This window comes from Euleptes europaea, chromosome 11, assembly GCF_029931775.1.
Source record: "Euleptes europaea isolate rEulEur1 chromosome 11, rEulEur1.hap1, whole genome shotgun sequence".
Taxonomy (NCBI): Eukaryota; Metazoa; Chordata; class Lepidosauria; order Squamata; family Sphaerodactylidae; genus Euleptes; species Euleptes europaea.
The window spans coordinates 12,998,340-13,021,440 of NC_079322.1; the positions used below are offsets into that span (position 1 = coordinate 12,998,340).

A 23,101-nucleotide genomic window follows, 5' to 3' on the forward strand; every position below is an offset into this window, starting at 1 on the left:
GAAGTCCAGGGCTACTACGCTGAGGCAAGCAATGGCAAATCCACCTCTGAACATGCCTTGCCGTGGAAATCCTACGGGGTCACCATAAGTCAGCTGCGACTTGATGGCATTTTCCACCAGCACCATGACTGATACCCAAGAATTCCTTAGTGAACAAATCAATAAGTAAAGTGTTTCCCTCAAGAGAGACTGAGCTAGAAAAACAAGGAATTAGGCTCTTCGGGGTAATGAGAAAGGAGCAAAACAGAATTTTAAAAGAAGTAAGTGAGTGGTGGCAGCACACTGAAAATTTGAAAGTCTCAGTTCAGAAAACTGGTACGTATGGTTCCTCTGATGACATCCTTGTAGCCTCGGACCCCAGAAGATTTCGGATGCATTTCAGAGCTCCAACCATTGCTAGAAGAAGCAGTGTGAGATACCGCACTTGCATGGAGGGAGCCCCATTTGAATTGTGCTATTTTACCTCCGTGGTGAAATTTGTCATGGTAGGATGACCGGGTTTCTACTTCAAATTGTTACTGCATATTCTGTGGGCTTCTTCCTGGCAATCAGCCTCCAAGGCCCAACAGAATAAGGTTAAAAGACAGTGAAAGGCCTGTGTGAAGAAAAAATATTTTTATTTTATTATTTATTGATTTAAAATATTTGTTAGCCGCCTTTTTTCCTTATAGAGCTCAAGGCAGCTTACAATATTAATAAAATACATAAAATAGATTACCTAAAACACAAAACCAACATTTAAAATCACAGTTGAGGACAGCTTTAGTCCAATGCAGTCCTGAGTAAAACTGTCTTCAGCTGCTTTCTTAAGATCGACAGGGGGCTAGGCACCCCTTCCTGGGAAGGTTCGACCATAATTGTGAGGCTGCCACTGAAAAGGCCCTCTCTCATGTACCCACCAAACAAGCTTCTTTGATTGATCGGACAGTCAGGAGGGTCTTTCTCTGTGATCTTCATTCCCAGGAAGAAACAAGTGGAGCAGATACCCTTCCTGGTCTCAAGCCAGCGTGGTATAGTGGTTAAGAGCAGTGGTTTAGAGTGGTGGACTCTGATCTAGAGAACCGGGTTTAATTCGCCACTCTTCCACATGAGCGGAGGAGGCTAATCTGGTGAACTGGATTTGTTTCCCCACTCCTACACATGAAGCCAGCTGGGTAACCTTGGGCTAGTCACAGCTCTCTCAGCCCCACCTACCTCACAGGGTGTCTGTTGTGGGGAGGGGAAGGGAAGGTGATTGTAAGCCAGTTTGATTCTCCCTTAAGTGGGAGAGAAAGTTGGCATATAAAAACCAACTCTTTTTCTTCTTCCATGTAGGGCTGTCTAAATCAGCACCCTGAATTGGGCTCTGGAGCAGATCGGTAGCTAGTGTAACTGTTGTAATATCAGGGTCACATGCTTCTGATACCTGGCCCAGACAAGCAGTCTAGCCGCAGCATTCTGCACTAGCTAGAGCTTCCGAACACTTTTCAAGGGTAGCTCCAACTACAGTGTGTTGCAGTAGTCCAGTCTAGATGTAACTAAGGCATGGATCACTGTGGCTAGATCTGACTGACCCAGGAACGGACGCAGCTGATGCACCCGCTGAAGCTGGGCCAAAGCACTCCAGACTACTGCAGCCACCTGGTTATCTAACTTGACTGTTGTGTTGAGTAGCACTCCCAAGCTGTAAACCTGGCTTTTCAAGGGGAGTGGACCCCCCCGAGACAGGAGAGATCTGAAGTCCTTGGTCTGCCATACCTACTAGCCCAGAGAACCTCAGCCTTGCTGAGCCCCATCTGGCCTGCCCACTTTCTAAGAACACTTGGCAGATGCCAAGAAAGACGTTGGGTGCCGTGGGCACTTTGTTGGGGACCCCTACTGTGAGGCATCTCAAGCTGAGGAAAAGAGGAGGAGGAAGAGGAGGAGTTGGTTTTTATATGCTGCCTTTCTGTACTACTTAAGGGAGAATCAAACTGGCTTTCAATCACTTTCTCTCCCCCCCCCCACAACAGACACCCTGTGAGGTAAGTGGGGCTGAGAGAGCTCTAAGAGAGCTGTGACTATCCCAAGGTAGTTGCGGCTGAGAGAGCTGTGACTAGCCCAAGGTCACCCAGCTGGCTTCATGTGTAGGAGTGGGGAAACAAAGTTCTCCAGATTAGCCTCCACCACTCGTGTGGAGGAGTGGGGACTCAAACCCATTTCTCCAGATCTCTCCAAGTCACCGCTCTTAACCACTACACCACACTCAAGGACACTCCGTGTGCTTCATCACTGAGCACGCTTTTGGGCCTTGGCCGTGCACATCTCTACCTGTGCCTCAGTCAGCTTGTACATGGGAAGGAAGTATTCTCAGGCATTCTTTTGTCTATCTGGGCATTTTGTGACTACAAGGAATATGGGAAGCCCCATTGCTGGTTGCCTCTCTTTCAGCTGAAGTGCTACCACAAGAAATACCGATCAGCCACCCGCAACATCGTTTTCCGCCTGCAGTTCCACACGGGTGCCGTTCAGGGCTATGGTCTGGTGTATGGCAAAGAGGACTTGGACAACGCAAACAAAGGCAAGCTTCCTTCTTTGTGTGGCGGGCAGGGGTGAGTTAAGAGCTTTTCTGTGTGCACATCTGGAGGGGTTTCAGCTTTGGTGGACACAGCTGAATCTGGGGGTCTTGTTCACTCAATTCCATGATAAAAGTATGGGTACACCATGTACTCGAAAGGGTGTCACGGTTAATGGAGTGCATGCGCTTCACCATAGCACTGTACACCAAGATGGACAGTTGCACATTCTCCAGGAGATCCAAAAGAGAGCAGTGACAAAGTGTGGCATCACCTTTTCCTTTTGGGGCCTTTAGGGGCAAAGGAACCAATGTACAGACCCGTTGGCTACCACTTGACTATTCCTGAACTTTGGTATTGACACACAGAGACAGGATAGCCACTAACGTGAAAATGTTGTTGGTTTTCAGCAGCAGTGTGTTCATTTTTCTGAGTCTGAGGAGAGGATGTGGTTTTTATGCCAGTTGAAGATGGAATGATACAAAGCCGTCGTGACCGGAGGCGCTGCGTGTTTCTTCTGTCCCGCTATCATCTCTGGCGTTTCTGCTTTTTGAAGTGGTGTAAAGGCTGATCCAGAGATGATAGTGGAAGGAAAGGAATGAATATTCACCACAGGGGCAGCTGTCTCTTACAACCTCCAGCATCCCCACCCCCCGGAGGAGGAGAATACCAGCATATGTATTTTCTGTTTTAATTCCAGTACTATTGAAAGTTTTCCTGCCCGTTGAAGTGAACGTGGCCTGAGTAAGGGCATTGGGGGAAGGGGGGGGGGGGCTTGGGCCCCTCCTACTCATCTCAGTGGGGCTCATGTGGAAGAACTTTCTGGTAGATTTGGCCCTTTGTGTTCACACTGGCAGCTCTGTGAAGAGAGAAAAAGCAAGTTTCTTCTTTTTAAAAAGGCAACCACGAATTGCAGAAGATAAAGTAGATTGGTTGAGTATCCCTTTTGCGGCCTGCTTGGGACCAAAAGTGGTCCATATTTCGGATCTTTCCGTATTTTGGAATATTTTGGAATTTTAGCATATACATAATGAGGGACCCAAATATGGAAGACGGGGCCCAAATTCATTTATGTTTTATATATGTTTTATATACACTTTATATACACAACCTGAATGTAATTTTAAACAATATCTTTTAATAATTGTATGTACATTGAATAGGGTTGCCATCCTCCAGGTTTTGGCTGGAGATCTCCTGCTATTACAACTGATCTCCAGCCGATAGAGATCAGTTCACCTGGAGAAAATGGCTGCTTTGGCCATTGGTCTCGATGGCATTGAAGTCCCTCCCCTCCCCAAACCCCACCCTCCTCAGGCTCCGCCCAAAAAAACCTCCCGCTGTTGGTGAAGAGGGACCTGGCAACCCTAACATTGAACTATCAGAAAGTAAAGGTGTGGGACTCTCCCACCAGACTTCAGACAGGCTGGGAGGTGTGGGTGTGAGTCTGATATGTGCCGCCCGGCCTCTTGGAAGTCAGGAGAGGCCAGGAGGCACAGGTCTGCCCACATGCCGTCACGAAAGGTCTGGTTTTCGGATCAGTCTGGATATTGGATGTCCGGATTAGGGATACTCAACCTGTATGACTTCCAGTTCTCAGTGTTATACCTTGTCCTATAACCCAGGTGTAACTTTTAAACTTTTTGGGGGGTGAGAATATTTCGGCATTTTAGAAGGCAGCAAATTGATTTTGAACATCCAGCCTTACACTCATCTCACCCCCCAAAATCTTGATTTCTGCTTATGGTTTTCTACTTTCTCTAGGTTAACTAAAAAAAAAAAAAAAATCTGAAATAATTTCTTCTGCTTTTCCAGATGACCGGTTCCCTGACTATGGAAAAGTTGAGCTGGTGTTTTCAGGATCCCCAGAGAAAATCCAAGGTGAGGATCCCACATAAATAACCCACCTTACACCCCAGTCCTATGCATGCTTACTCTGAAGGAAGCCTGATTGTCCCCAGTGGGCTAACCTAGTCAGAAAGGAGCATGACGTTGCAGTCAGGGGCCCGGATGAAGGTCCAGGATACTCCTCAAGGGTTTCTGTGGGCCTTTGGGCCCTGGTCACTCTTTGCTGCATCTTCACACATTGCACTCGATGCGGCCCCAGACAATCTACCCTTCAGGAGTTCAGAGGTACAGTTCCCATTGGAATGTATCCTGTGCATTATTCTGACATTTACAGCTTTGGCAATTCTCTCCTCTTCTAGGGTGTGAACACCTGCAGAATGACCAGGGGGTGATAGTGGACTACAACACCGCCGATCCCTTGATTCGCTGGGATTCTTATGAAAACTTGAGCCCTGATGGCGAAGGTGAGTTCTGTTAGGAGAGGAATGTGACAAGCTCTGTGTGTGTGTGCGTTGTGTGCCATCACAACTTACAGCGACCCTATGAATGGCCTCCCAAATGTCCTATTGTTAACCGCCTTGCTCAGGTCTTGCAAACTGTGTGACGAGCCAGAAGGAAGCAAATAAGGGCCTGCTTTGCCTGATAAAAAGTAAGGTGAAAAGTTTAGAAATGTCCTTAATACTGTATTTCAAGAGGAACATGTGTCTCATATAACGGCCAGTAGAAGAATTTCTGGGTACTGCTTATGTAAGATCTAGTGCAGACATAAAACCATGAGTTAGCAATGGCTTGTGCCTTATTTCTGGTTAATACTTCGAGATGGGTAGCTTGTGGAGCGAAGTTCTCTCCCTGGAGCCTGTGTGTATGGCGAACCCATCAATTGTTGTTTATTGTTTGCAGCCGAAGGCCATTACAATCTGTCATAAAACCTAGTTGTATATAATTACATTAAAACCTAGTCATAAATAATAACATTAAAACAGTCTGACCAAAAAATGCTAGTCATTAAATGCCCTGATTAAATAACATCTTTAGCCCAAATTTTCTTGGTTGCTAGGACAAAGAGTGACACTTTATAGGAGATAACTGGATTGGCATCTGAGAGGAGAAAGAGCAGCTTCTCTGAATCTGAAAAGAGATTTAGGTCATTTAGAAGCGCTGTAATATATTTAGTTCTAGGCTTTGTATAAAGAGGACAGAATAAAATATAATGCATTCGGTCCTCTGGAACTGTGACTCCACAAATGAGAAGCCATCAAGGTCTGCTTGTAGAGCTGCTTGTCTGAAAAGAGGCTGAAGATGAAGGGAATCTGTGTTTAAGAATGGTTTGATTGGCGCAGACATATGCCTATGGTAACGGCAATCAGTGGCTTGCCATAGCCTGAACTGATTGTAATAGTTATGTGCTGTCCCTACCCTGCCAACATACATAAAGTTTATACTAACTGACTGGCATGGCTTTCTTAAAAGAATGCTGGGAATTGTAGTTTGGTGAAGGTAGTAATTATTGAAGAGCTTCCTTCCCAATCTTAGAACCTCAGTTCCCAGGAGGTCCCGCGTTGCCATGTGACTATTCAATTATGTTTATGCCCATAGCATAAATATGGTGTAGGCTGTGCAGAATTGGATTTTGCAGCAAGAAGACCTGGATTCTGTGATACAGTTTGTATAATACCTCTTTTGCAATAATTCTTCAGCTTGTACAAATTTACATGATTCTGCTTTCTAGGAAAGGGGCAAGGAAGCTATTCAAGAAACTCTCTCCTGGAAATCTTATCCCATAGCCCTCTTTTCTGGGGTTTTTGCTCGGGCTGTACCCCCCATGCACACACACATTCAAATTATACATTTGCAACCAGGAGATCTTGGTTTGAAGAGATGGATCCTATCAGCTTTCTCTGCTCAGTCTCGCCTGATTCTTTTCCTCCCTGTAGGTTATATGGCTTTTGTCCACGTGAATTCCGTGATCCCCGACATACCTTTTTTTTGTTGATCCTAAGGGGACACCTTTTCCTCTTTTGCCAGGGGAATAGCTAGTAGGAGCCAATGCTTAATTAAAAACAAAACACCAGTATTGTTTGTAAGTTAAATTCCACATTTGGAAGTTAAATTCTGCATTCAGTACGATTTTTTCCTCTGTCCTAAATAATTTTATTTATTTATATACTGCATTTATAGCACAGATAGATAGATAGATAATTTATTTGCGGCACTTAGCCAGTCAAAACATGATAAAACGGAAAGCATGGACTAATAGATTCTTACAATCAAAGAGTCTTAAAACATTTTTAAAACATTTAAAAAAGGAATTACAGCTGAGACACATCTGTCAATTGCGCTGTTCTAAGGCGACGAATTTTCATTGCTGCTAAACAAAATTTTGCTACCTGAAGAGTGGTTGAAGGATTACCCCCTTGTAGGAGCATCTCAAACCTTTCACCTGCCCTGTCAGGTCTCAATCTTGATAAGAGGGGCTCAATAAACTTCTAACGGAGTAATGTATAGAAATTGCAGTTCAGGAAGTCATTCTCAACCGTTTCTAAGTCCCCTGATTTGCAGGGGCAGAATCATTTATAGCACATGTTTCTCCCCAGGAGGCAAAGCGGCTTACATCGGTCTCCCCTTCTCCATGCTATCACCACTACAATTCAGTGAGGTAGATAGGGCTGAGAGTTCATGTCTGACCCAAAGTCACCCAGCCTGCTTCCATGGTGATGCGGGGACTCGAACCTGGGTCTCCCAGATCCTAGTCCAACACTCTAACCAATCTTTCAACAGAACATTTTTAACAGTATTCAGGTTGGATAACAGCTCATGGTCATAGTGTGTGTAAGCAAAAGGATGTTTGAATGTACACCTAGCTGTGGCGGAGAAGTAAATAACTGGCCCAGTAGGGCTTATAGCAATATGTCCTGATATCTACGAAATCTCTACTTAGTCCCACTGCAGCTCCCACCCCCACCCCCCACAAAGCGTTTCCAGGTGAACAACAGCTGGCTTTCAGGAATTCACCCATGACGGATGAGCTCTTTCTTTTTCTTTTTTTTGTTTGAGACTTTAAAAAAACTTTTCATCTGAAAAAATTTCCCTCCCTTTTAAACTTAAAGCAAATAGCTGTTGAATGGGGAGGCGCCCTCCTGCACGGTTAAATGCTTGTTTTCCCAGAGGGCTGCTTCAGCGTTACAAAACTCTGGGTCTGAGACAAAAATTGCTTTGGTTCTGGGGCCTCGGAAGGAATTCAGATGCTCACCCGCAAAAACACCCAGGTCAGTGCCGTTTCTGGTAAGTGAAGGGCGAAGCAGAGATTGGAAACGAAGAGACGAACTTGTGGGTTTGGTTCTTGAACTATTTAGCGGTTGTTGTTGTTGTTTGCAGGAGCGAGTGTGTGTGGGTGTATATAGAAGGGAGATTTGGCAGGCAGAATTGGGGTGGGGAGAGGAGGTCTATTTTAAAACCCAAATTGCTATGTACTGCTACGTCTCCCCCTCCATTCCCATCTGGCAAGCAAAGCCGAAGCGGCAAATTACGGGATTTCACGCTGCCTCCTTGGAGAGGTGCCTACTATGTTTTCCGGTTGTATCTACCTTCGGCAGATGCACCCTTAGTTATCTTGCTGGATATGTCTTGGAGCGTGGCTGTTGCCTTCCCCGCCCTCCCTTGTCATGAAACCATGAAGTGAGGAATGGAAGGGAGTCATTTTATCTTTTCAGCGCAGTTGGATGAGTGTAGATAAGATTAAAAACGTCTAGCTTCCACACGCGTGCTTGTGGTCAGGGTCTCTTCCTCTCACGCTGCCTCTTTTGAAATGTGGCTTTAAATACTTGTTCAACAACTGTAAATAGTGTACAAGTTTGGACTGGAGGATCTCTGTTCTGCATTTTGGCTGCAGAGCGGCTAGAAGGCGCTTCAGAATCTGGTAGGCCTGCATTTGAGCGCGAGACCCCCACTGTGGGATGCAGGAGAATTTAAAAATCTGTATTAAAAAATCTTTAAGCAGATTGATGTCATCAGGTAGTGGAATTTCCATGATTTCTTTATCAGCCGATGCATGTATTTCATAATTTTATGATCCAATACATGACTTCTCAATTGAGATAGACAGTTCTGTCCAGGTTTGCAGTAGAATATTGCAGCAACACAATAAAAATGGTACAATCTAATTGTGAACCTGTCTGCTGTGTGGATCAAAAAATCCAGAGAATGGAGCCAGGTACAGATAAGGGGGTATTTCTCTACAGACTTGTGACACCCTCAGGATAGCAGATAGCAGCCATTTTTTTAACAGGAAGGAGCAGCCTCTCGCTGTTGAGTGAGCTGGGGGGGGGGGGCGCAGCCACTGTGCCAACAAGCCAGCCGATCAGATGAGTGGGCAGGTGGGCAAAGAGGAGCAGGAGCTGCTGACTGGTATTACCAGTGGGCAGGTGGGTAAGGCAAAGGGCCAGAGAGGAGGAGTGGGTGCTCCCATCACCCCCTGCTGCCAACGCAGGGGACTGGCTGGTGAATGCCTGGCCAGGCGAGCAAGTGAGGGAAGATAGGACTCCCCCCTCCCCTATGTAGGCGCCACACTTGTATATAACTGGATTAAAAATGATAAAACAAGACAATAAAACAGTATGATACAGATGATGGAGCATTCAACAAGGTTACCAAGTTCATCTGCGTGGCTTCTATGCAGTCCCACATTGGGACTGAGCAGGCGCAGGCCAGGCACGGATAAGATTTGTCAGCTTCTAGCAAAATCTAAAAGAGAGTGCTCCCCCTCCCCTTGGGGCATGCAATCTCCCCGCCCACGGTCACATGACCCAAGGGGGAGGGAGCACTCTTCCCTCCAGTTCTCCAACCTGCCGCCACGGAGAGAGAACCTTCCTCTAGCCATGGAGCCCAAAAAAGCTCCACTTTTCAAGAAATGTAGTGTGTGTGGTACTAAGATGGTGAAGAATGATTCCCACACTGAATGCCTCCTTTGTCTGGGGGAAGGCCACATTCCGGCAACTTGTAAAAGTTGCTCCAAATTCACCAACAAGGCCTTGAGGGTTCGGTCGACTCGATTACTTTCTCATCTTTACAAAGAGTTGCTTCGCCCACGAGGTCGTTCTGCTGAACTGGGTACTTTGACCGGTGAGTCCCAACTCGATGTGGGACCCACTACAAAAAAGTCCAAAAAAGTTGGCCCTTCTAAGAAGCCTTCCTCCGTCATTATTCAGCCAGCAAAGTTTATTGCTACGGTTTTGCAAGATGGCCACGGCTGCGGCTCATCGCACCATGCTTCCCGCTCCAAATCGCCTCGGCGTCGATCACCTTCGAGGTCGCCGAAGTCCCTTCGACGCCGATCGCCTTCGGCATCCCCTCGATGCTGATCCCAAGCCAAGTCGCCTCGCTCGCCTCGTCCATCTGAGTTGTGAGCTCCCGACTAAGCTGCACAGCAGCAGCCCATTGCCATCGAGGATTCGCCTCCTCATTCCCTGGCTACCCCCTTGGTTCCGTGTCCGTGTCCGAGCAGGGCCCAGGAAGACTCGGCTGAGTTCAAACAGCACCTCCTTCACCTCTATAAAGATGTGCCTCCGGTACTTAACAAGTCCCCACGGCCTGATGATAAAGGGCCTCGGGCAGAACCTACAGAGCTCCAGGTCGGTGCCGATCAACCACCCCCTCCTATGAGTGCTCATCAAGACTCCCAACGTTCGGTTGAAAGGAACCAAGCGGAGTCTCCGAAGGGTTCGTCCCATCTCGAGCCCGGCCAACGGCCTCGGCGTCGATCGACTTCTTGGTGCCAGTCTTGATCCCCGGCTTCGTCCGGATCCACTCGGCGTCGGTCGAACCCGCGCCGTCGCCGATCTACCCGTCGGAGTCAATCTTCTCGACGTCGAGCCGATCATCGGAGTCGATCCGCTTCCTGCAGACGCCGGTCATCTTCTCGTCGGAGTCGATCCCATCGTCGGAACCATCAGGGCCGATCCAGTCGTTGGCGCCAATCCATTTCTCGCCGCTCCCGCTCTCATCGTTCATCTAGACCAGGGGTGGGGAACGTCAGGCCCGGGGGCCGTTTAAGGCCCACGAAATCATTTGGTCTGGCCCTTTGTGGGACCTGGCAGATGTCTAGCTCAGAAGGATCTAAGACTGGTGATCAGCCCCCTCCTGCGGACAGGAATAGCCTCTATTCAAGGAATTGTGTGAACCCTTTCCCACCCGAGCCATGGAGAAACGTAGTACAGAGGGAATACAAGAGGCTGGGGGTGGAAGTGGCGACAATGGAGTGATTAAAGGGGGCAGGGCCAGAATGCGTGGTGGGGGGAGTTCTTAGCTATTTCACCCCTGCAGGCGGAGGTAGCAGGAGCCGGCTGTAGAATCCGTCCCCAATCATGTGGAGCAGGAGCAACTCCGGCGTGTGGCTGGACGGCTACGCCCGGCTGGTGCAACAGACCATCCTGTGTCACCAGGTGGGCGAGTGTGCCACCAGTTGGATGCCTGCCTGCTTGCCTGTGCAGGGGGGGTCATCTGAGGCAGCTGCCTGCTTGGGGCTTGGTCAGCTAATTTTTAAGTTAATAATTTTGTATGGTCCGCGAATGATGTTATAAATATACAAATGGCCCTTGGCAGAAAAAAGGTTCCCCACCCCTGATCTAGACAGTCTTCTTCTGGTTATAGCCGTTCATCCCGCTCACGTACCCCAGGCGCTCAACAATACCAGTCATCATCCAAACAGCCAAATACCGGACATAGCCGTTCACTTCATTCACACAGTCGGATCAGTCAGAGGCGCCGCTACTCCTCTAGGGCCAGTCTCCCTCTCGTCGGCATCGAGAGGTTTCTCGACGCCGATATCCTCCTCCTTCCGTCTACTCGGGCTCTTCGGTCGATCGTCGTCACTGACGCTCCCGGTCACGCTCGCCTTCTGGAGGCTCTCGGCGGCGTCGACACACGCTGTCTCGTCGTCCTGATGATCTTTCCAAGGATTCCGTTCGTCCAAGGCAAGAGTCGCTTCGCAAGCCTCCCCTCTCCAGGTCTCCTTCTGTGTCAAGGGACACTGATCCATCCGAGTATGATGCCTCCTACTCCCCTGATGAGGATGAGGAATCCCGCACTTCAGCTCCCTCACCCGAGGACACTGTTGGGGACTCTAAGCCGCTCTCTCCTACGTTTATATGCGGAGCAGCCCATTCGCATGGCAAAAGCTCTCAAAATTGAGTTTAAGCCGGAGGACTCCAGCCCTATAGATGATATTATGGATATCCTCCATAACCCTGACGTAGGCCCCATGGCCCTTCCTATGATAAAGAGCATTCTGGAAGTGATCCATAACAACTGGGCTAAGGCTGCTTCGGTCCCCTCTTCCACCAAACGAGTAGAGAATCTTTACAAGATTCACAGGGAAGGTGGAGAATGTCTTTACCAGCATCCCCCTCCTAATTCCATAATAGTGGAGGCTTTGCCTGGTAAATATAGGTCTGGAGCACACTCATCCCCACAGGATAAGGAAGGCCCTTAACTAGATACCCTTGCCAGAAAAATTTACACTTCCACTGTGGTGGATCTCCGCATTTCCAATTTCCTTGCCATCATGGCCAGGTATCAATACTCCCTCTGGGATCGTATATCCCCTCAAATCTCCATGCTTCCCGATGATCAACGTCCCTCGGCAGTAGCCATTCAGTCCGAAGGCATGTCCCTCGCAAGGCAACAGCTTACAGCTGCGCACCATGTGGCGGATTCCTCTAGTAAAGCCATTGCCTCTGCCATTGTCATTCGCCAGCATGCCTGGCTGCGCTAGTCTGCTCTCCCGTATGACACCCGAGCCCGTATTGAGGACCTTCCTTTTGAAGGGACATCCTTGTTCAGCGACCAAACTGATACTTTCCTGGATCGCCTGAAAAAGAACAAAACAAATGCCAAATCCTTAGGGATTGCTCCCCAAGCCCCCGATTTTAAGTGGCGTTATTTTGGCCGTCAAGCCAATCAGTCTTCCCGCCTATATCGTCTCCAGGGTTCCTTCCAACAACCCTCCTTCCACCCATCCTTTCCCCGCCTGCAGCAGGACAGGAAGTTCCCACCCAAACCCAGGGTCCGTAAAGACCCCAGAGGGTCTCCCTGCCATTTCAACAAACCGAAGCAGGCATGACTAGACATGTCTGCTTGCTTTCTTGATCGCCTGTCGGCTTTCTACCACTCATGGTTTGCTATTACCACTGATGTTTGGGTTCTCAAAATAATAAATGTTGGTTACTTCATCGAATTTGATATGTTACCTCCATACAGGCCCACGGGCCGCTCCCTTTCGCTGGCCCCAGACCTACTCGTACAAGAGGTTACCACTCTCCTGTCTAAGGGAGCCATTTCAGAGGTTGCACCTTCGGAACGGAATCGCGGGTTTTACTCCCACTTTTTTCTTATGGATAAAAAAGGGGGGAAGCGCCCTATCCTGGATCTCCAGGACCTTAACGCCTTTATTAGGACCAGGAAGTTCTGTATGCTCATGCTCCCAGAAGTGCTTCCCCTCCTGGATAAACATATGTGGTTCGTGGTGTTAGATCTCCGCAACGCTTATTTCCACATTGCAATTCATACTGAGTGTCGCCAATACCTAAGGTTTGAATGCAATGGAAAATGTTACCAGTACAATGTGTTGCCCTTCGGGTTGTCCACAGCCCCCAGGACATTTACGAAGTGCCTTGCAGTGGTGGTAGCCCACCTTGCTCTGAAGGGTTGCGTAATATTTCCCTACCTTGATGATTGGTTGGTAGTGGGTCCTTCACAATCGGAATTGGCCACACAGGTGGACTTAATCCTCTCAGTCCTTAACAATCTGGGTCTTTTGGTTAATTTTTCTAAGTCTAAGCTTGTACCGGCGCAAATACAAACCTTCATTGGGGCACAGTTGGATGCTGTCCAAGCCAGAGCCTTCCTCCCTGTACAGAGGGCTCGCGCCATCCAAAAGATGGTGGCTAAATTCACAAAAAAAGGTTTCAAACGGCCCATCATATACAGAAATTGTTAGGCCTCATGTCCTCTACTACAGCCGTGGTGGAGTTTGCGAGGCTCTGTATGCACCCGCTCCAAAACTGGTTCCTCCAGGTGTTCAGGCTCAATGTTGATCCCCAATACAAACGCCTTTCCATCCCTAGATAAGTTATTTCTTCCTTGCAATGGTGGGCACACGATGCAAACATCCTCTCAGGTGTCCCCTTTCATCGCCCTTCTCCTCAGAGGTACCTGTTCACAGACGCTTCCCTGTCAGGCTGGGGAGCTCATTGTGACCTTATGGCCCAGAGTACTTGGTCTTCCCTAGAATCCCGGTTGCACATCAATTTGTTGGAGCTGCGAGCTATCTGTCTTTCTCTGTCTTCATTCACAGGGCACCTGGACGGACAACACATTCAGATCGCCACAGACAGCTCCACCGCCCAGTTCTATATAAACAAGCAGGGCGGCACAGGGTCCGTTTCGCTCTCCAAAGAGGCCAGCGACATTTGGGAATGGGCCATAGCTCATCATGCTACTCTCGTAGCAATTCACATCGCAGGCAAGAGCAACACGTTAGTGGATGCTCTGAGTTGCCTTCCCAATCAAACGCATAAGCTCACCTTAAGCGACGACTGTCTCCACCAAATATTCCGACAGTGGGGTTACCCGCAAATAGACCTTTTTGCCACACACCTCAACTCAGTGTGTCCCAGGTTCTATTCGAGGGCGGGAGCCAGCCCGGGATCAATGGGAGATGCCTTTCAGGCAGTTTGGAATGGGGCTCTGTTTTATCTCTTTCCCCCATTCCCTCTACTTCACAAGGCCCTAGCCAAGGTGAACCACGACAAGAGAGATGCCATCATTGTCACTTCGTTTTGGCCCAGGAGGTCGTGGTTCGCAGTGCTCATGTCACTTGCACAAGGGAATTACATTCTTCTTCCGAGGAATCCCTCCCACTCCCCCCCCCCGGACCTGCAGCTTGCGGCCTGGAGGCTGCTACCCTGGGGCAGTGGTCCGACAGGGTAGCTAAGGTTCTGCTGCATTCGTTAAAGTCTTCCGCACGGCGGTCCTAAGACGGTAAATGGAGACGTTTTTCTGATTGGGTTAAGGTTAAAAATATTTCACCAATCAATTGCCCACTGTCTGTTTTGTTTGATTACCTTCTATCCCTCAAAGATGATAGCTTATCAAGTGTAGACGACTGGGGAAGGCAATGGCAAACCACCCTGTCCACATAGTCTGCCTACTAAATGTCAGGGTGTGACGTCGCCCCTTGGGTCAGTAATGACCCAGTGCTTGCACAGGGGACTACCTTGACCGTGACCTATTTCCTTTTTCCTTTTCCTATTTTTCCTATTTCCTTTGAAGGACGCAAGGTGACTAACCATGATATCAGGATCAAGGAATGTATTAATCTAGTTATTTCATTTATTCCCCTCCTTCCTCTCCAGTGGGGACTCAAGGCAGTTTACATCCTTTCACCTTTCCTCCACTTTATCCTCACAACAACCCTGTAAGGTAGGTTAGGCTTAGAGTGTAGAACGGACCCAAGAACACACATCAAGCTTCCATGGCAGAGTGAGGATTTGAACCTGGGTCTCCTAGATCCTGGTCTTAATGCTTTAACCATGACACCACGCTGTCTGTCTGACTGTAGGATGTCAAATACTGATATCGAGGGTATGGTGAATATTTGGGAAACATTCAAGAAAAGATCCAGTGTGTCTCCAGTCCCCAAATTCTAAAGTGAATTTGGGATGTTAATTCATTTGGCTAGATGCTTTCTTGGATCTCTTGTAAATATATTCCAAATGTCTGGGTACATCCCAGAGAGGGAACATGTTTGTTTGTTGTTCGTTGGTGACACCCAGTTGAGATATATGATCATGATAGGGAATCACAGATCAAATATCAAAGCTTTGATATTTCCCACATCTCAAACAACAGTTTTCCAGTGTAGGCAGTTTGCACTGTCAGTTGCAAGGTTTCAAGTAGCGTGCATGTGTGAACTAATCCTTACTGCCTCCCCCCAACCGCCCCCCCCCCCACAGCTTAGGCATGTATGGGATTTCTCGGCAAATCACCACAAGAGAACAAAACTTATCTGCCTACCCGTGTGAGGGAGTAGGCATTTAAGGGGAGACATGATAGAGGTCTATAAAATTATGCATGGCTTGGAGAGAGTGGACAGGGAGAAGTTTTTCTCCCTCTCCCATAGTACTAAAACGTGGGGTCATCTGCTGAAGCTGGAGGGTGAGAGATTCAAAACAGATAAAAGAAAGTGTTTTTTCACACAACGCATAGTTAAATTGTGGAACTCCTTGCCCCAGGATGTGATGATGGCTGCCAACTTGGAAGGCTTTAGGAGGGGAGTGGACATGTTCATGGAGGAAAGGGCTATTCACGGCTACTAGTCAAAAGGAATACTAGTCATGATGCATACCTCTTCTCTCCAGGATCAGAGGAGCAGGCCTATTATCTTAGGTGCTGTGGAGCACAGGCAGGATGGTGCAGCTGCAGTCGTCTTGTTTGGGGGCTTCCTAGAGGCACCTGGTTGCCACTGTGTGAACAGACTGCTGGACTTGATGGGCCTTGATCTGACTTAGCGTGGCTTTTCTTAATGTTCTCATGTCCTTGTGCATGGGTAAGGTTTCTTGGTGGGGGAAATAGCTCCAGCCCACTGCTCGAAACAATCGTCAGCTCTTTCCATCCAGGAAGTGGGCAGTGCGCCAAAACCACACAAATATTTTGGAGAGCTGTAAGCCCCCTTTGTGTTTGGCGTTTGGCCCTGAGAAGTTGATACTTAATCTGAGGTTTCATCTGTTGTTCCGGGGTGTGGGGGAGAATAGCTTAAGCAAATTTACCTTTATTTTGAGTGTCTCAGTTTAAAAAGATCATCCTTTTTTGATAAACACGTGCAGTGAGATCAGTGGATTGTGTAGGTGGGGCTGAGAGAGCTCTAAGAGAACTGTGACTAGCCCAAGGTTACCCAGCTGGCTTCATGTGTAGGAGTGGGGAAACCAACCCCGTTCATCAGATTAGAGTCTGCTGCTCATGTGGAGAAGTAGAGAATCAAACCCGGTTCTCCAGATTAAGAGTCCACTGCTCCTAACCTCTGTTCTTAACCACTACACCATGCTGGCCAGCTTTGACCCTAGCTGGTCCATTGGCTGGTACAAGTGAAGCTAATACAGGGTGCTGACTGGAAAACAGGCCCTAAAGAAAATTCTGCAGCCTCATGTATTCTTTAGAAAATGGAGGCTTTTTGTCATGTAGAGTAGCAATTAGAAATCACCCATGAGGGAAAATGCTAAATCCGCTAGTAAGATACAGTTCTTGGCAATTCGCTACCGATAAGGTTCCAAGAGAAACTAGGGAGCCGAGAAACATAGCCCTCTTCTAGTGACTGCTTCGCTGTCCACGGGGCCTCCGTCTTGGCTTCCACTGCCTGGTAGTTAGTTATACTGCTGGGTACATCTGCAGCGTTTTAACGTGAACAAAAGGAACTGATTGTACCATCTTCTTAAATGAATTTATGTGAAACTTCCAGAAATGGGTTAAACTTTGATGGTTATCAGCCCCGCTCTTCCTTCTGTGTAAGTACTAACAGCAGAGGAAACCCTCAAGACAGCACATGTGCCTTTTGAATGTGGGATACAGGAAAAGAGGATGTGCTGAAAGTGTGACTGTTTTAGTTTGGGATGAAAAGCAGTGCTCAGGGGAGGGAAACGACGTGTTTCCTGAGAGGCTCCTTCACTATGACGATGTTTTCTCTACTGCTTCATTCCTTCATTCCTTCATTTCATTCATTCATTCATTCATTTGCAGCTGAAGTTTTCTTTACCATTACTAGACTGATTCCAGCCAATGAAGGAATACATAATTGAGCGTGACGATGTCATGAAACTGCTTTAGAACATCAGAGGAGCCGTTCTGGATCAGACCACAGGTCCATCGAGTCCAGCATTTGTTCACACAGGGACCAACCAGCTGCTTCTAGGAAGTTCACAAACAGGATGGCAACAGCATCCTCTTGCCCATGCTCCCTGGCAACTGATATGAAGAGGCATGCTGCCTCTGGTACTGGAGGGAGGAGATGTCCATCGTGACTAGTCGCCATTGATATCCCAGTCCTTCATGAATTTGTCGGCTCCCCTTTTAAAGCCTTCCAAGTAGGCGGCCATCGCTACATTCTGTTGCAGCAAATTCTACAAGTTTGGTTTATTGCTCATTAACAAAGCCATAAGCAAATAAGTATAAACTTATAAAATACCTAAAATTCATAAATACATAAAATGCATATAATAAAATTATACAAGTTCAACAATACCTCTTGGAGCGAAATGCCTGTATCATTTAGCAGGACAGTTTTAAAGCCATTACTTGAGTTAAGAATTTTGCCACCTGATAAATTTTCGCAGTATCCATAAGAACATAAGAAAAGCCCTGCTGGGTCAGACCAAGGCCCATCAAGTCCAGCAGTCTGTTCACACAGTGGCAACCAGGTGCCTCTAGGAAGCCCCCAAACAAGACGACTGCAGCTGCACCATCCTGCCTGTGCTCCACAGCACCTAAGATAATAGGCATGCTGCTCTGATCCTGGAGAGAATAGGCATGCATCATGACTAGTATCCATTTTAACTAGTAGCCATGAATACCCCTTTCCTCCATGAACATGTCCACTCCCCTCTTAAAGCCTTCCAAGTTGGCAGCCATCATCACATCCTGGGGCAAGGAGTTCCACAATTTAACTATGCGTTGTGTGAAAAAAACACTTCCTTTTATCTGTTTTGAATCTCTCACCCTCCAGCTTCAGCAGATGACCCCACGTTTTAGTACTATGGGAGAGGGAGAAAAACTTCTCCCTGTCCACTCTCTCCAAGCCATGCATAATTTTATAGACCTCTATCATGTCTCCCCTCAGCAGCTTTCTTTCCAAGCTAAACAGCCCTAAGCGTTTTACCGCCCCTCATAAGGGCAGTTGCTCTAGTCCCCTAATCATTTTGGTTGCTCTTTTGTGCACCTTCTCAAGCTTTGTAATATCCTTTTTTAGGTGTGGTGACCAGAACTGTACACAGTATTCCAAGTGTGGTCTCACCATAGATTTGTACAAGGGAAGTATAATATCAGCAGTTTTATTCTCTATTCCTCGTCTAATTATGGCCAGCGTGGAATTTGCCTTTTTTACAGCAGCCGCACACTGGGTTGACATCTTCATCGAGCGATCCACTACCACCCCAAGATCCCTTTCTTGGTCTGTCACTGCCAGTACAGATCCCATCAGTGTATATGTGAAGTTGGGATTTTTTGTTCCAATATGCATCACTTCACACTTGTTCACATTGAACCTCATTTCCCGTTTTAATGCCCATTCTTCCAGTTTGTAGAGATCCTTTTGGAGCTCTTCACAGTCCAATTTTGTTTTAACCACCCTAAATAATTTGGTGTCATCTGCAAACTTGGCTACTTCGCTGTTCAACCCCAAATCCAGGTCATTGATGAACAGGTTGAAAAGCACAGATCCCTGAGGGACCCCGCTGCTCACATCCCTCTGTTGTGAGAACTGACCATTGATTCCTACTCTCTGTTTCCTATATTTCAGCCAGCTCTCAATCCATAAGAGGACTTGTCCTCTTATCCCATGACTATGAGGTTTGCTTAGAAGTCTTTGGTGGGGGACTTTGTCAAAAGCCTTTTGGAAATCCAAATACACAATGTCATTCCTGTCCACATGCTTATTGACGCTTTCAAAAAACTCTAATAGGTTAGTGAGACAGGACCTACCCTTACAGAAGCCATGTTGGGTTTTGCTCAGCAGGCCTTGCCCTTCTATATGCTTGACAATTCTATCTTTAATAATGCTTTCCATCAATTTACCTGGAACAGACGTTAAGCTAACTGGCCTGTAATTTCCTGGGCCCCCCCTGGAACCTTTTTGTAAATGGGTGTTACATTGGCCATTCTCCAGTCCTCTGGTACAGAGGCTGATCGAAGGGACATATTACATATCTTTGTTAGGAGTTCAGCAATTTCTCATTTGAGTTCTTGAAGAACTCTAGGATGAATACCGTCTGGTCCCTGTGACTTGTTCGTTTGCAGTTTGTCTAGACCAGGGGTGGGGAACCTTTTTCCTGCCAAGGGCCATTTGCACATTTATAACATCATTTGGGAGCCCTACCAGGTGTAGATCTCCCGGTGGGGGGGTGGAGAGGCTAGGGTTGCCAGGTCTCCAGCCACCACCTGGAGGTTGGCAACCCCAGGGGAGGCCATGCAGAGAAGGCCTGGAGGGTGCCCCCAGTCCTCCCCCCTCCCAGGCGGGAGGGCAGCCAGCGGTGGGCCCGAGCAAACGAGGCGCCAGGGGGGCGTTGCCCGCGGTCAATTGTCAACGGAGGAAGGAAGGAAAACAGAGAAAGAGGAAAAGGGAGAGAGGGAGAAAGAAATGGAAAGAGGGGGAGAAAGAGAAGGATGGAGGGAGACAGACAAAGAGACAGAAAGAGAGGGAGAGAGAAAAGCCTTCCCTCCCACACACACACACACACACACACACACACACACACACACACGCCGGCCCCCGCAACTTGGCCTCAGGCTCCATGCCCTCCCCCCCAGAGTCTACAAAAGGCCCCCCGAAGCCCAATCGGCTCCTGCGTGCATGCTCTGCCGCCGGTAGCTACGGGCCTCTTCCCCCCCTCCCTCTCACTGCTCAACATCCGACAGGCAGCAAGAGGGGCTTACAGTGTGCCCCGGCGTTCCTGCACGCTGCGGCTATAGGGGGCAGCCTTGGGGGAAGCGTCCCTCCCCCTCCTCTCGCCGACCAACAGCTGTCAGTTGGCAAGGGGCGGTCCAAAGGGTGCCTCAGCGCCCCTGCAAGCCGTGGCCCCAGGAACACCCTCAGGGGGGCTGCCCTGTGTTGCGCCTCTGCGGCAGGGCCCCGGAGCTCCTGAGGGCCACAAAAAATGTCCTCGGGGGCCGCATACGGCCCCCGGGCCTGAGGTTCCCCATCCCTGGTCTAGATGTTCTAGGACTTGCTGTCTTGTTACCACTATTTGCCCTAGTTCTTCATTCTCCCCTCTCCAAAATATCTGTTCAGGAGAAGGAATCTGCCCTGTATCTTCAACAGTGAAGACAGACGAGAATAATTCATTTAGTTTTTCAGCAATCGCTTTATCCTCCCTTAGTGTTCCTTTACTCCCATCGTCATCCAATGGTCCAACCGCTTCCCTAGCTGGTTTCCTACTCCTAATATACTTAAAGAATTTCTTATTGTTTGTTTTGATGTGTTTAGCAATATGCCCCTCAAAATCTTTTTTTGCATCTCTATCTGCTTGCATTTCCTTTGTGCAAGCTTGTGTTTGCTTTTGTTTGCCTTGTTTGGGCAATCCTTCCAGTCTCTGAAGGAAGCAATGAGCCACGGTGGTGACCTCTTGGACTTATTGCTGCCTTTCCTGACCTGCGGTATACAAGCTAGCTGAGCCTCTAGTAAATCCAGGATCGCCTACCCTCTGGTTGGGTCTATGACTAACTGTTCGAGGGCATAGTCATTTAGGATGTCTAAAATTTTTATCTCTTTGGCTTGACTAGAGCATACATTTATCCAGTCAATATGAGGGTAGTCAAAGTCTCCCATTATTACTACTTCATTACCTTTATATGCTTCCCTAATTTCATTTTCCGTCTCAAGAGCACCCTGAGCCGTTTGGTCAGGTGGCCGATAGAACATCCCCAGTACTAAATCACCTTTGGGGCCCGGAATTGTCACCCATAAGGATTCTGTAGACGAGTCTGCCCTTTTTATAGTTTCTAGCTTATTAGACACTATGCCTTCCTTGATAGACATAGCAACACCCCCTCCAATACGCCCTTCCCTGTCATTTCTATACAGTTTGTAACCAGGGATGACCGTATCCCACTGATTCTCTCCCCTCCACCAGGTTTCTGTAATGCTCACTATATCTATGTTTTCTCTTAAAACCATGCACACTAACTCCCCCATTTTTGCTTGGAGGCTTCTAGCATTAGCATAGAAACACCTCCACACTGTCTCTCTCTTTCGACTCTCCTGGCATGTGCCTTTGGGCATCCTTAAGTGGCTACCCTGCTTTTTTTACCATCTCCTTTCATGTCTATGCCATTCCCATGTGGGCAATCTGAAGCAATTTTCCCTTTGTCCGTGTGCATTGAGTCTGCCCGAACCAGATGCTTCTCAGCTCCTGTCGGCTTTCCCCCCAGGTTCAGTTTAAAAGCTGCCCTGCCACCTTTTTTATATTACGCACCAGCAGTCTGGTTCCATCCTGGTTCAAGTGGAGCCCATCTCTTTTGTATAGGCCCAGCTTGTCCCAAAATGTTGCCCAGCTCCTTACAAATCTAAAGCCCTCCTCCCTGCACCACCGTCTCATCCACGCATTGAGACTCACCAACTGTGCCTGCCTAGCTGGTCCTGCACGTGGAACAGGTAGCATTTCCGAGAAAGCTACCTTGGAGGTCCTGGCTTTTAGTCTTCTGCCTAGCAACCTAAATTTGGATTCCAAGACCTCCGGACTACAGTTTCCCACGTTGTTGGTGCCAACGTGCACCACGACCACTGGCTCGTCCCCAGTACTATCTACCAGACTAACTATACAACTGGTAATGTCCGCAACCTTCGCACCAGGCAAGCAAGTCACCATGCGGTCCATCCACTCGCCATCCACCTCTAGATCTGATAAGAGAAAAGGGCCGATCCAGAGTTCTAGAGGAAGATTATACTTTGTTAGAATGGGTATGATCCACCCAGTTCTCTCCTTATTCCAATTTTTACAAAAAAGGAGTAGATGCCCTAGGGTTTCAGTTTTGCCAACTCCACAGTCTCACAGGCGGTCGCTGGATGGGATTTTTAGAAAGCAGCCATTTAAAACCTGCGTGGGAAATGCATTTAGTCTTGCTAGGGTGAAAGCACATCTTTCGGTTGGGGAAGTTAAGAGGTTAAAGTATATGGGAAGAAATTATGGTGGAGGAATTCCCATTGTAACGGTGGAACAGACTCTATGCACTCTACAATGAGTGCAAGTTCTACAATTTAATTATGCACTGTGTAAAGAAGGTACTGTCTCGGAGGATCTGTCCCAAATCTCCCACCCTTCAGCATCAGTGGATGACCCCGGGTTCTCCCCAGTATTGGGAAGCCTTTCTCCCTGCCCACTCTCTCCACACTGTGCATACTTTTATATACCTCTATCATGTCTCCCTTTACTTTACTTTTTTCTAGGCTAAACAGCCCTAAGCGTTTTAATTAATCTTCATAGGGCAGTTGCTCTAGCCCCCTGATCATTTTGGTTGCTCTTTTCTGCACCTTTTCAAGCTCTATGGTATCCTTTTTCAGGTGCAGCGACCAGAACTGTACACAATATTCCAACTGTGGTCTCACCATAGATCTGTATAAGGGGAGTCAGATAGCAGCAGTTTTATTCTCTATTCCTTGTCTAATTATGGCCTGCATGGAATTTGCCGTTTTCACAGCAGCTGCACAGCGGGTCGACATTTTCTTAGGTCTTTTATGCACGCCCATTTCACTCGCCATCACCCCTCCGACGACTTTGGGTTTTGTTTGGATTATGCACACTGTTTCCGACGGTCAGAGGTCGCCTTGCTCTCCCCCTGCATTTCCCCGCATTTTGAGGGACCCGTTTTATCTCAAATTTGAAAACGGGGGGCAAAACGTGGGGAAATGCAGCAGGAGAGCGAGGCGACCTCTGATGGTCCGAAACGATGTGCATAACCAAAAC

At 47.9% G+C, this 23,101-nt stretch overlaps 1 protein-coding gene across 1 annotated transcript in view; it reads left to right on the top strand.

The window, feature by feature from the left end:
- The window catches only part of TNS3 (tensin 3), a 392,082-nt gene that overhangs the window by 235,989 nt on the left and 132,992 nt on the right, over positions 1 to 23,101 (top strand). Inside the window, exons 16-18 of the mRNA XM_056856991.1 lie at positions 2,410 to 2,539; positions 4,350 to 4,415; positions 4,742 to 4,846. Of these exons, the coding sequence (XP_056712969.1) occupies positions 2,410 to 2,539; positions 4,350 to 4,415; positions 4,742 to 4,846 (301 nt within the window). The remainder of the gene's footprint in view (positions 1 to 2,409; positions 2,540 to 4,349; positions 4,416 to 4,741; positions 4,847 to 23,101) is intronic.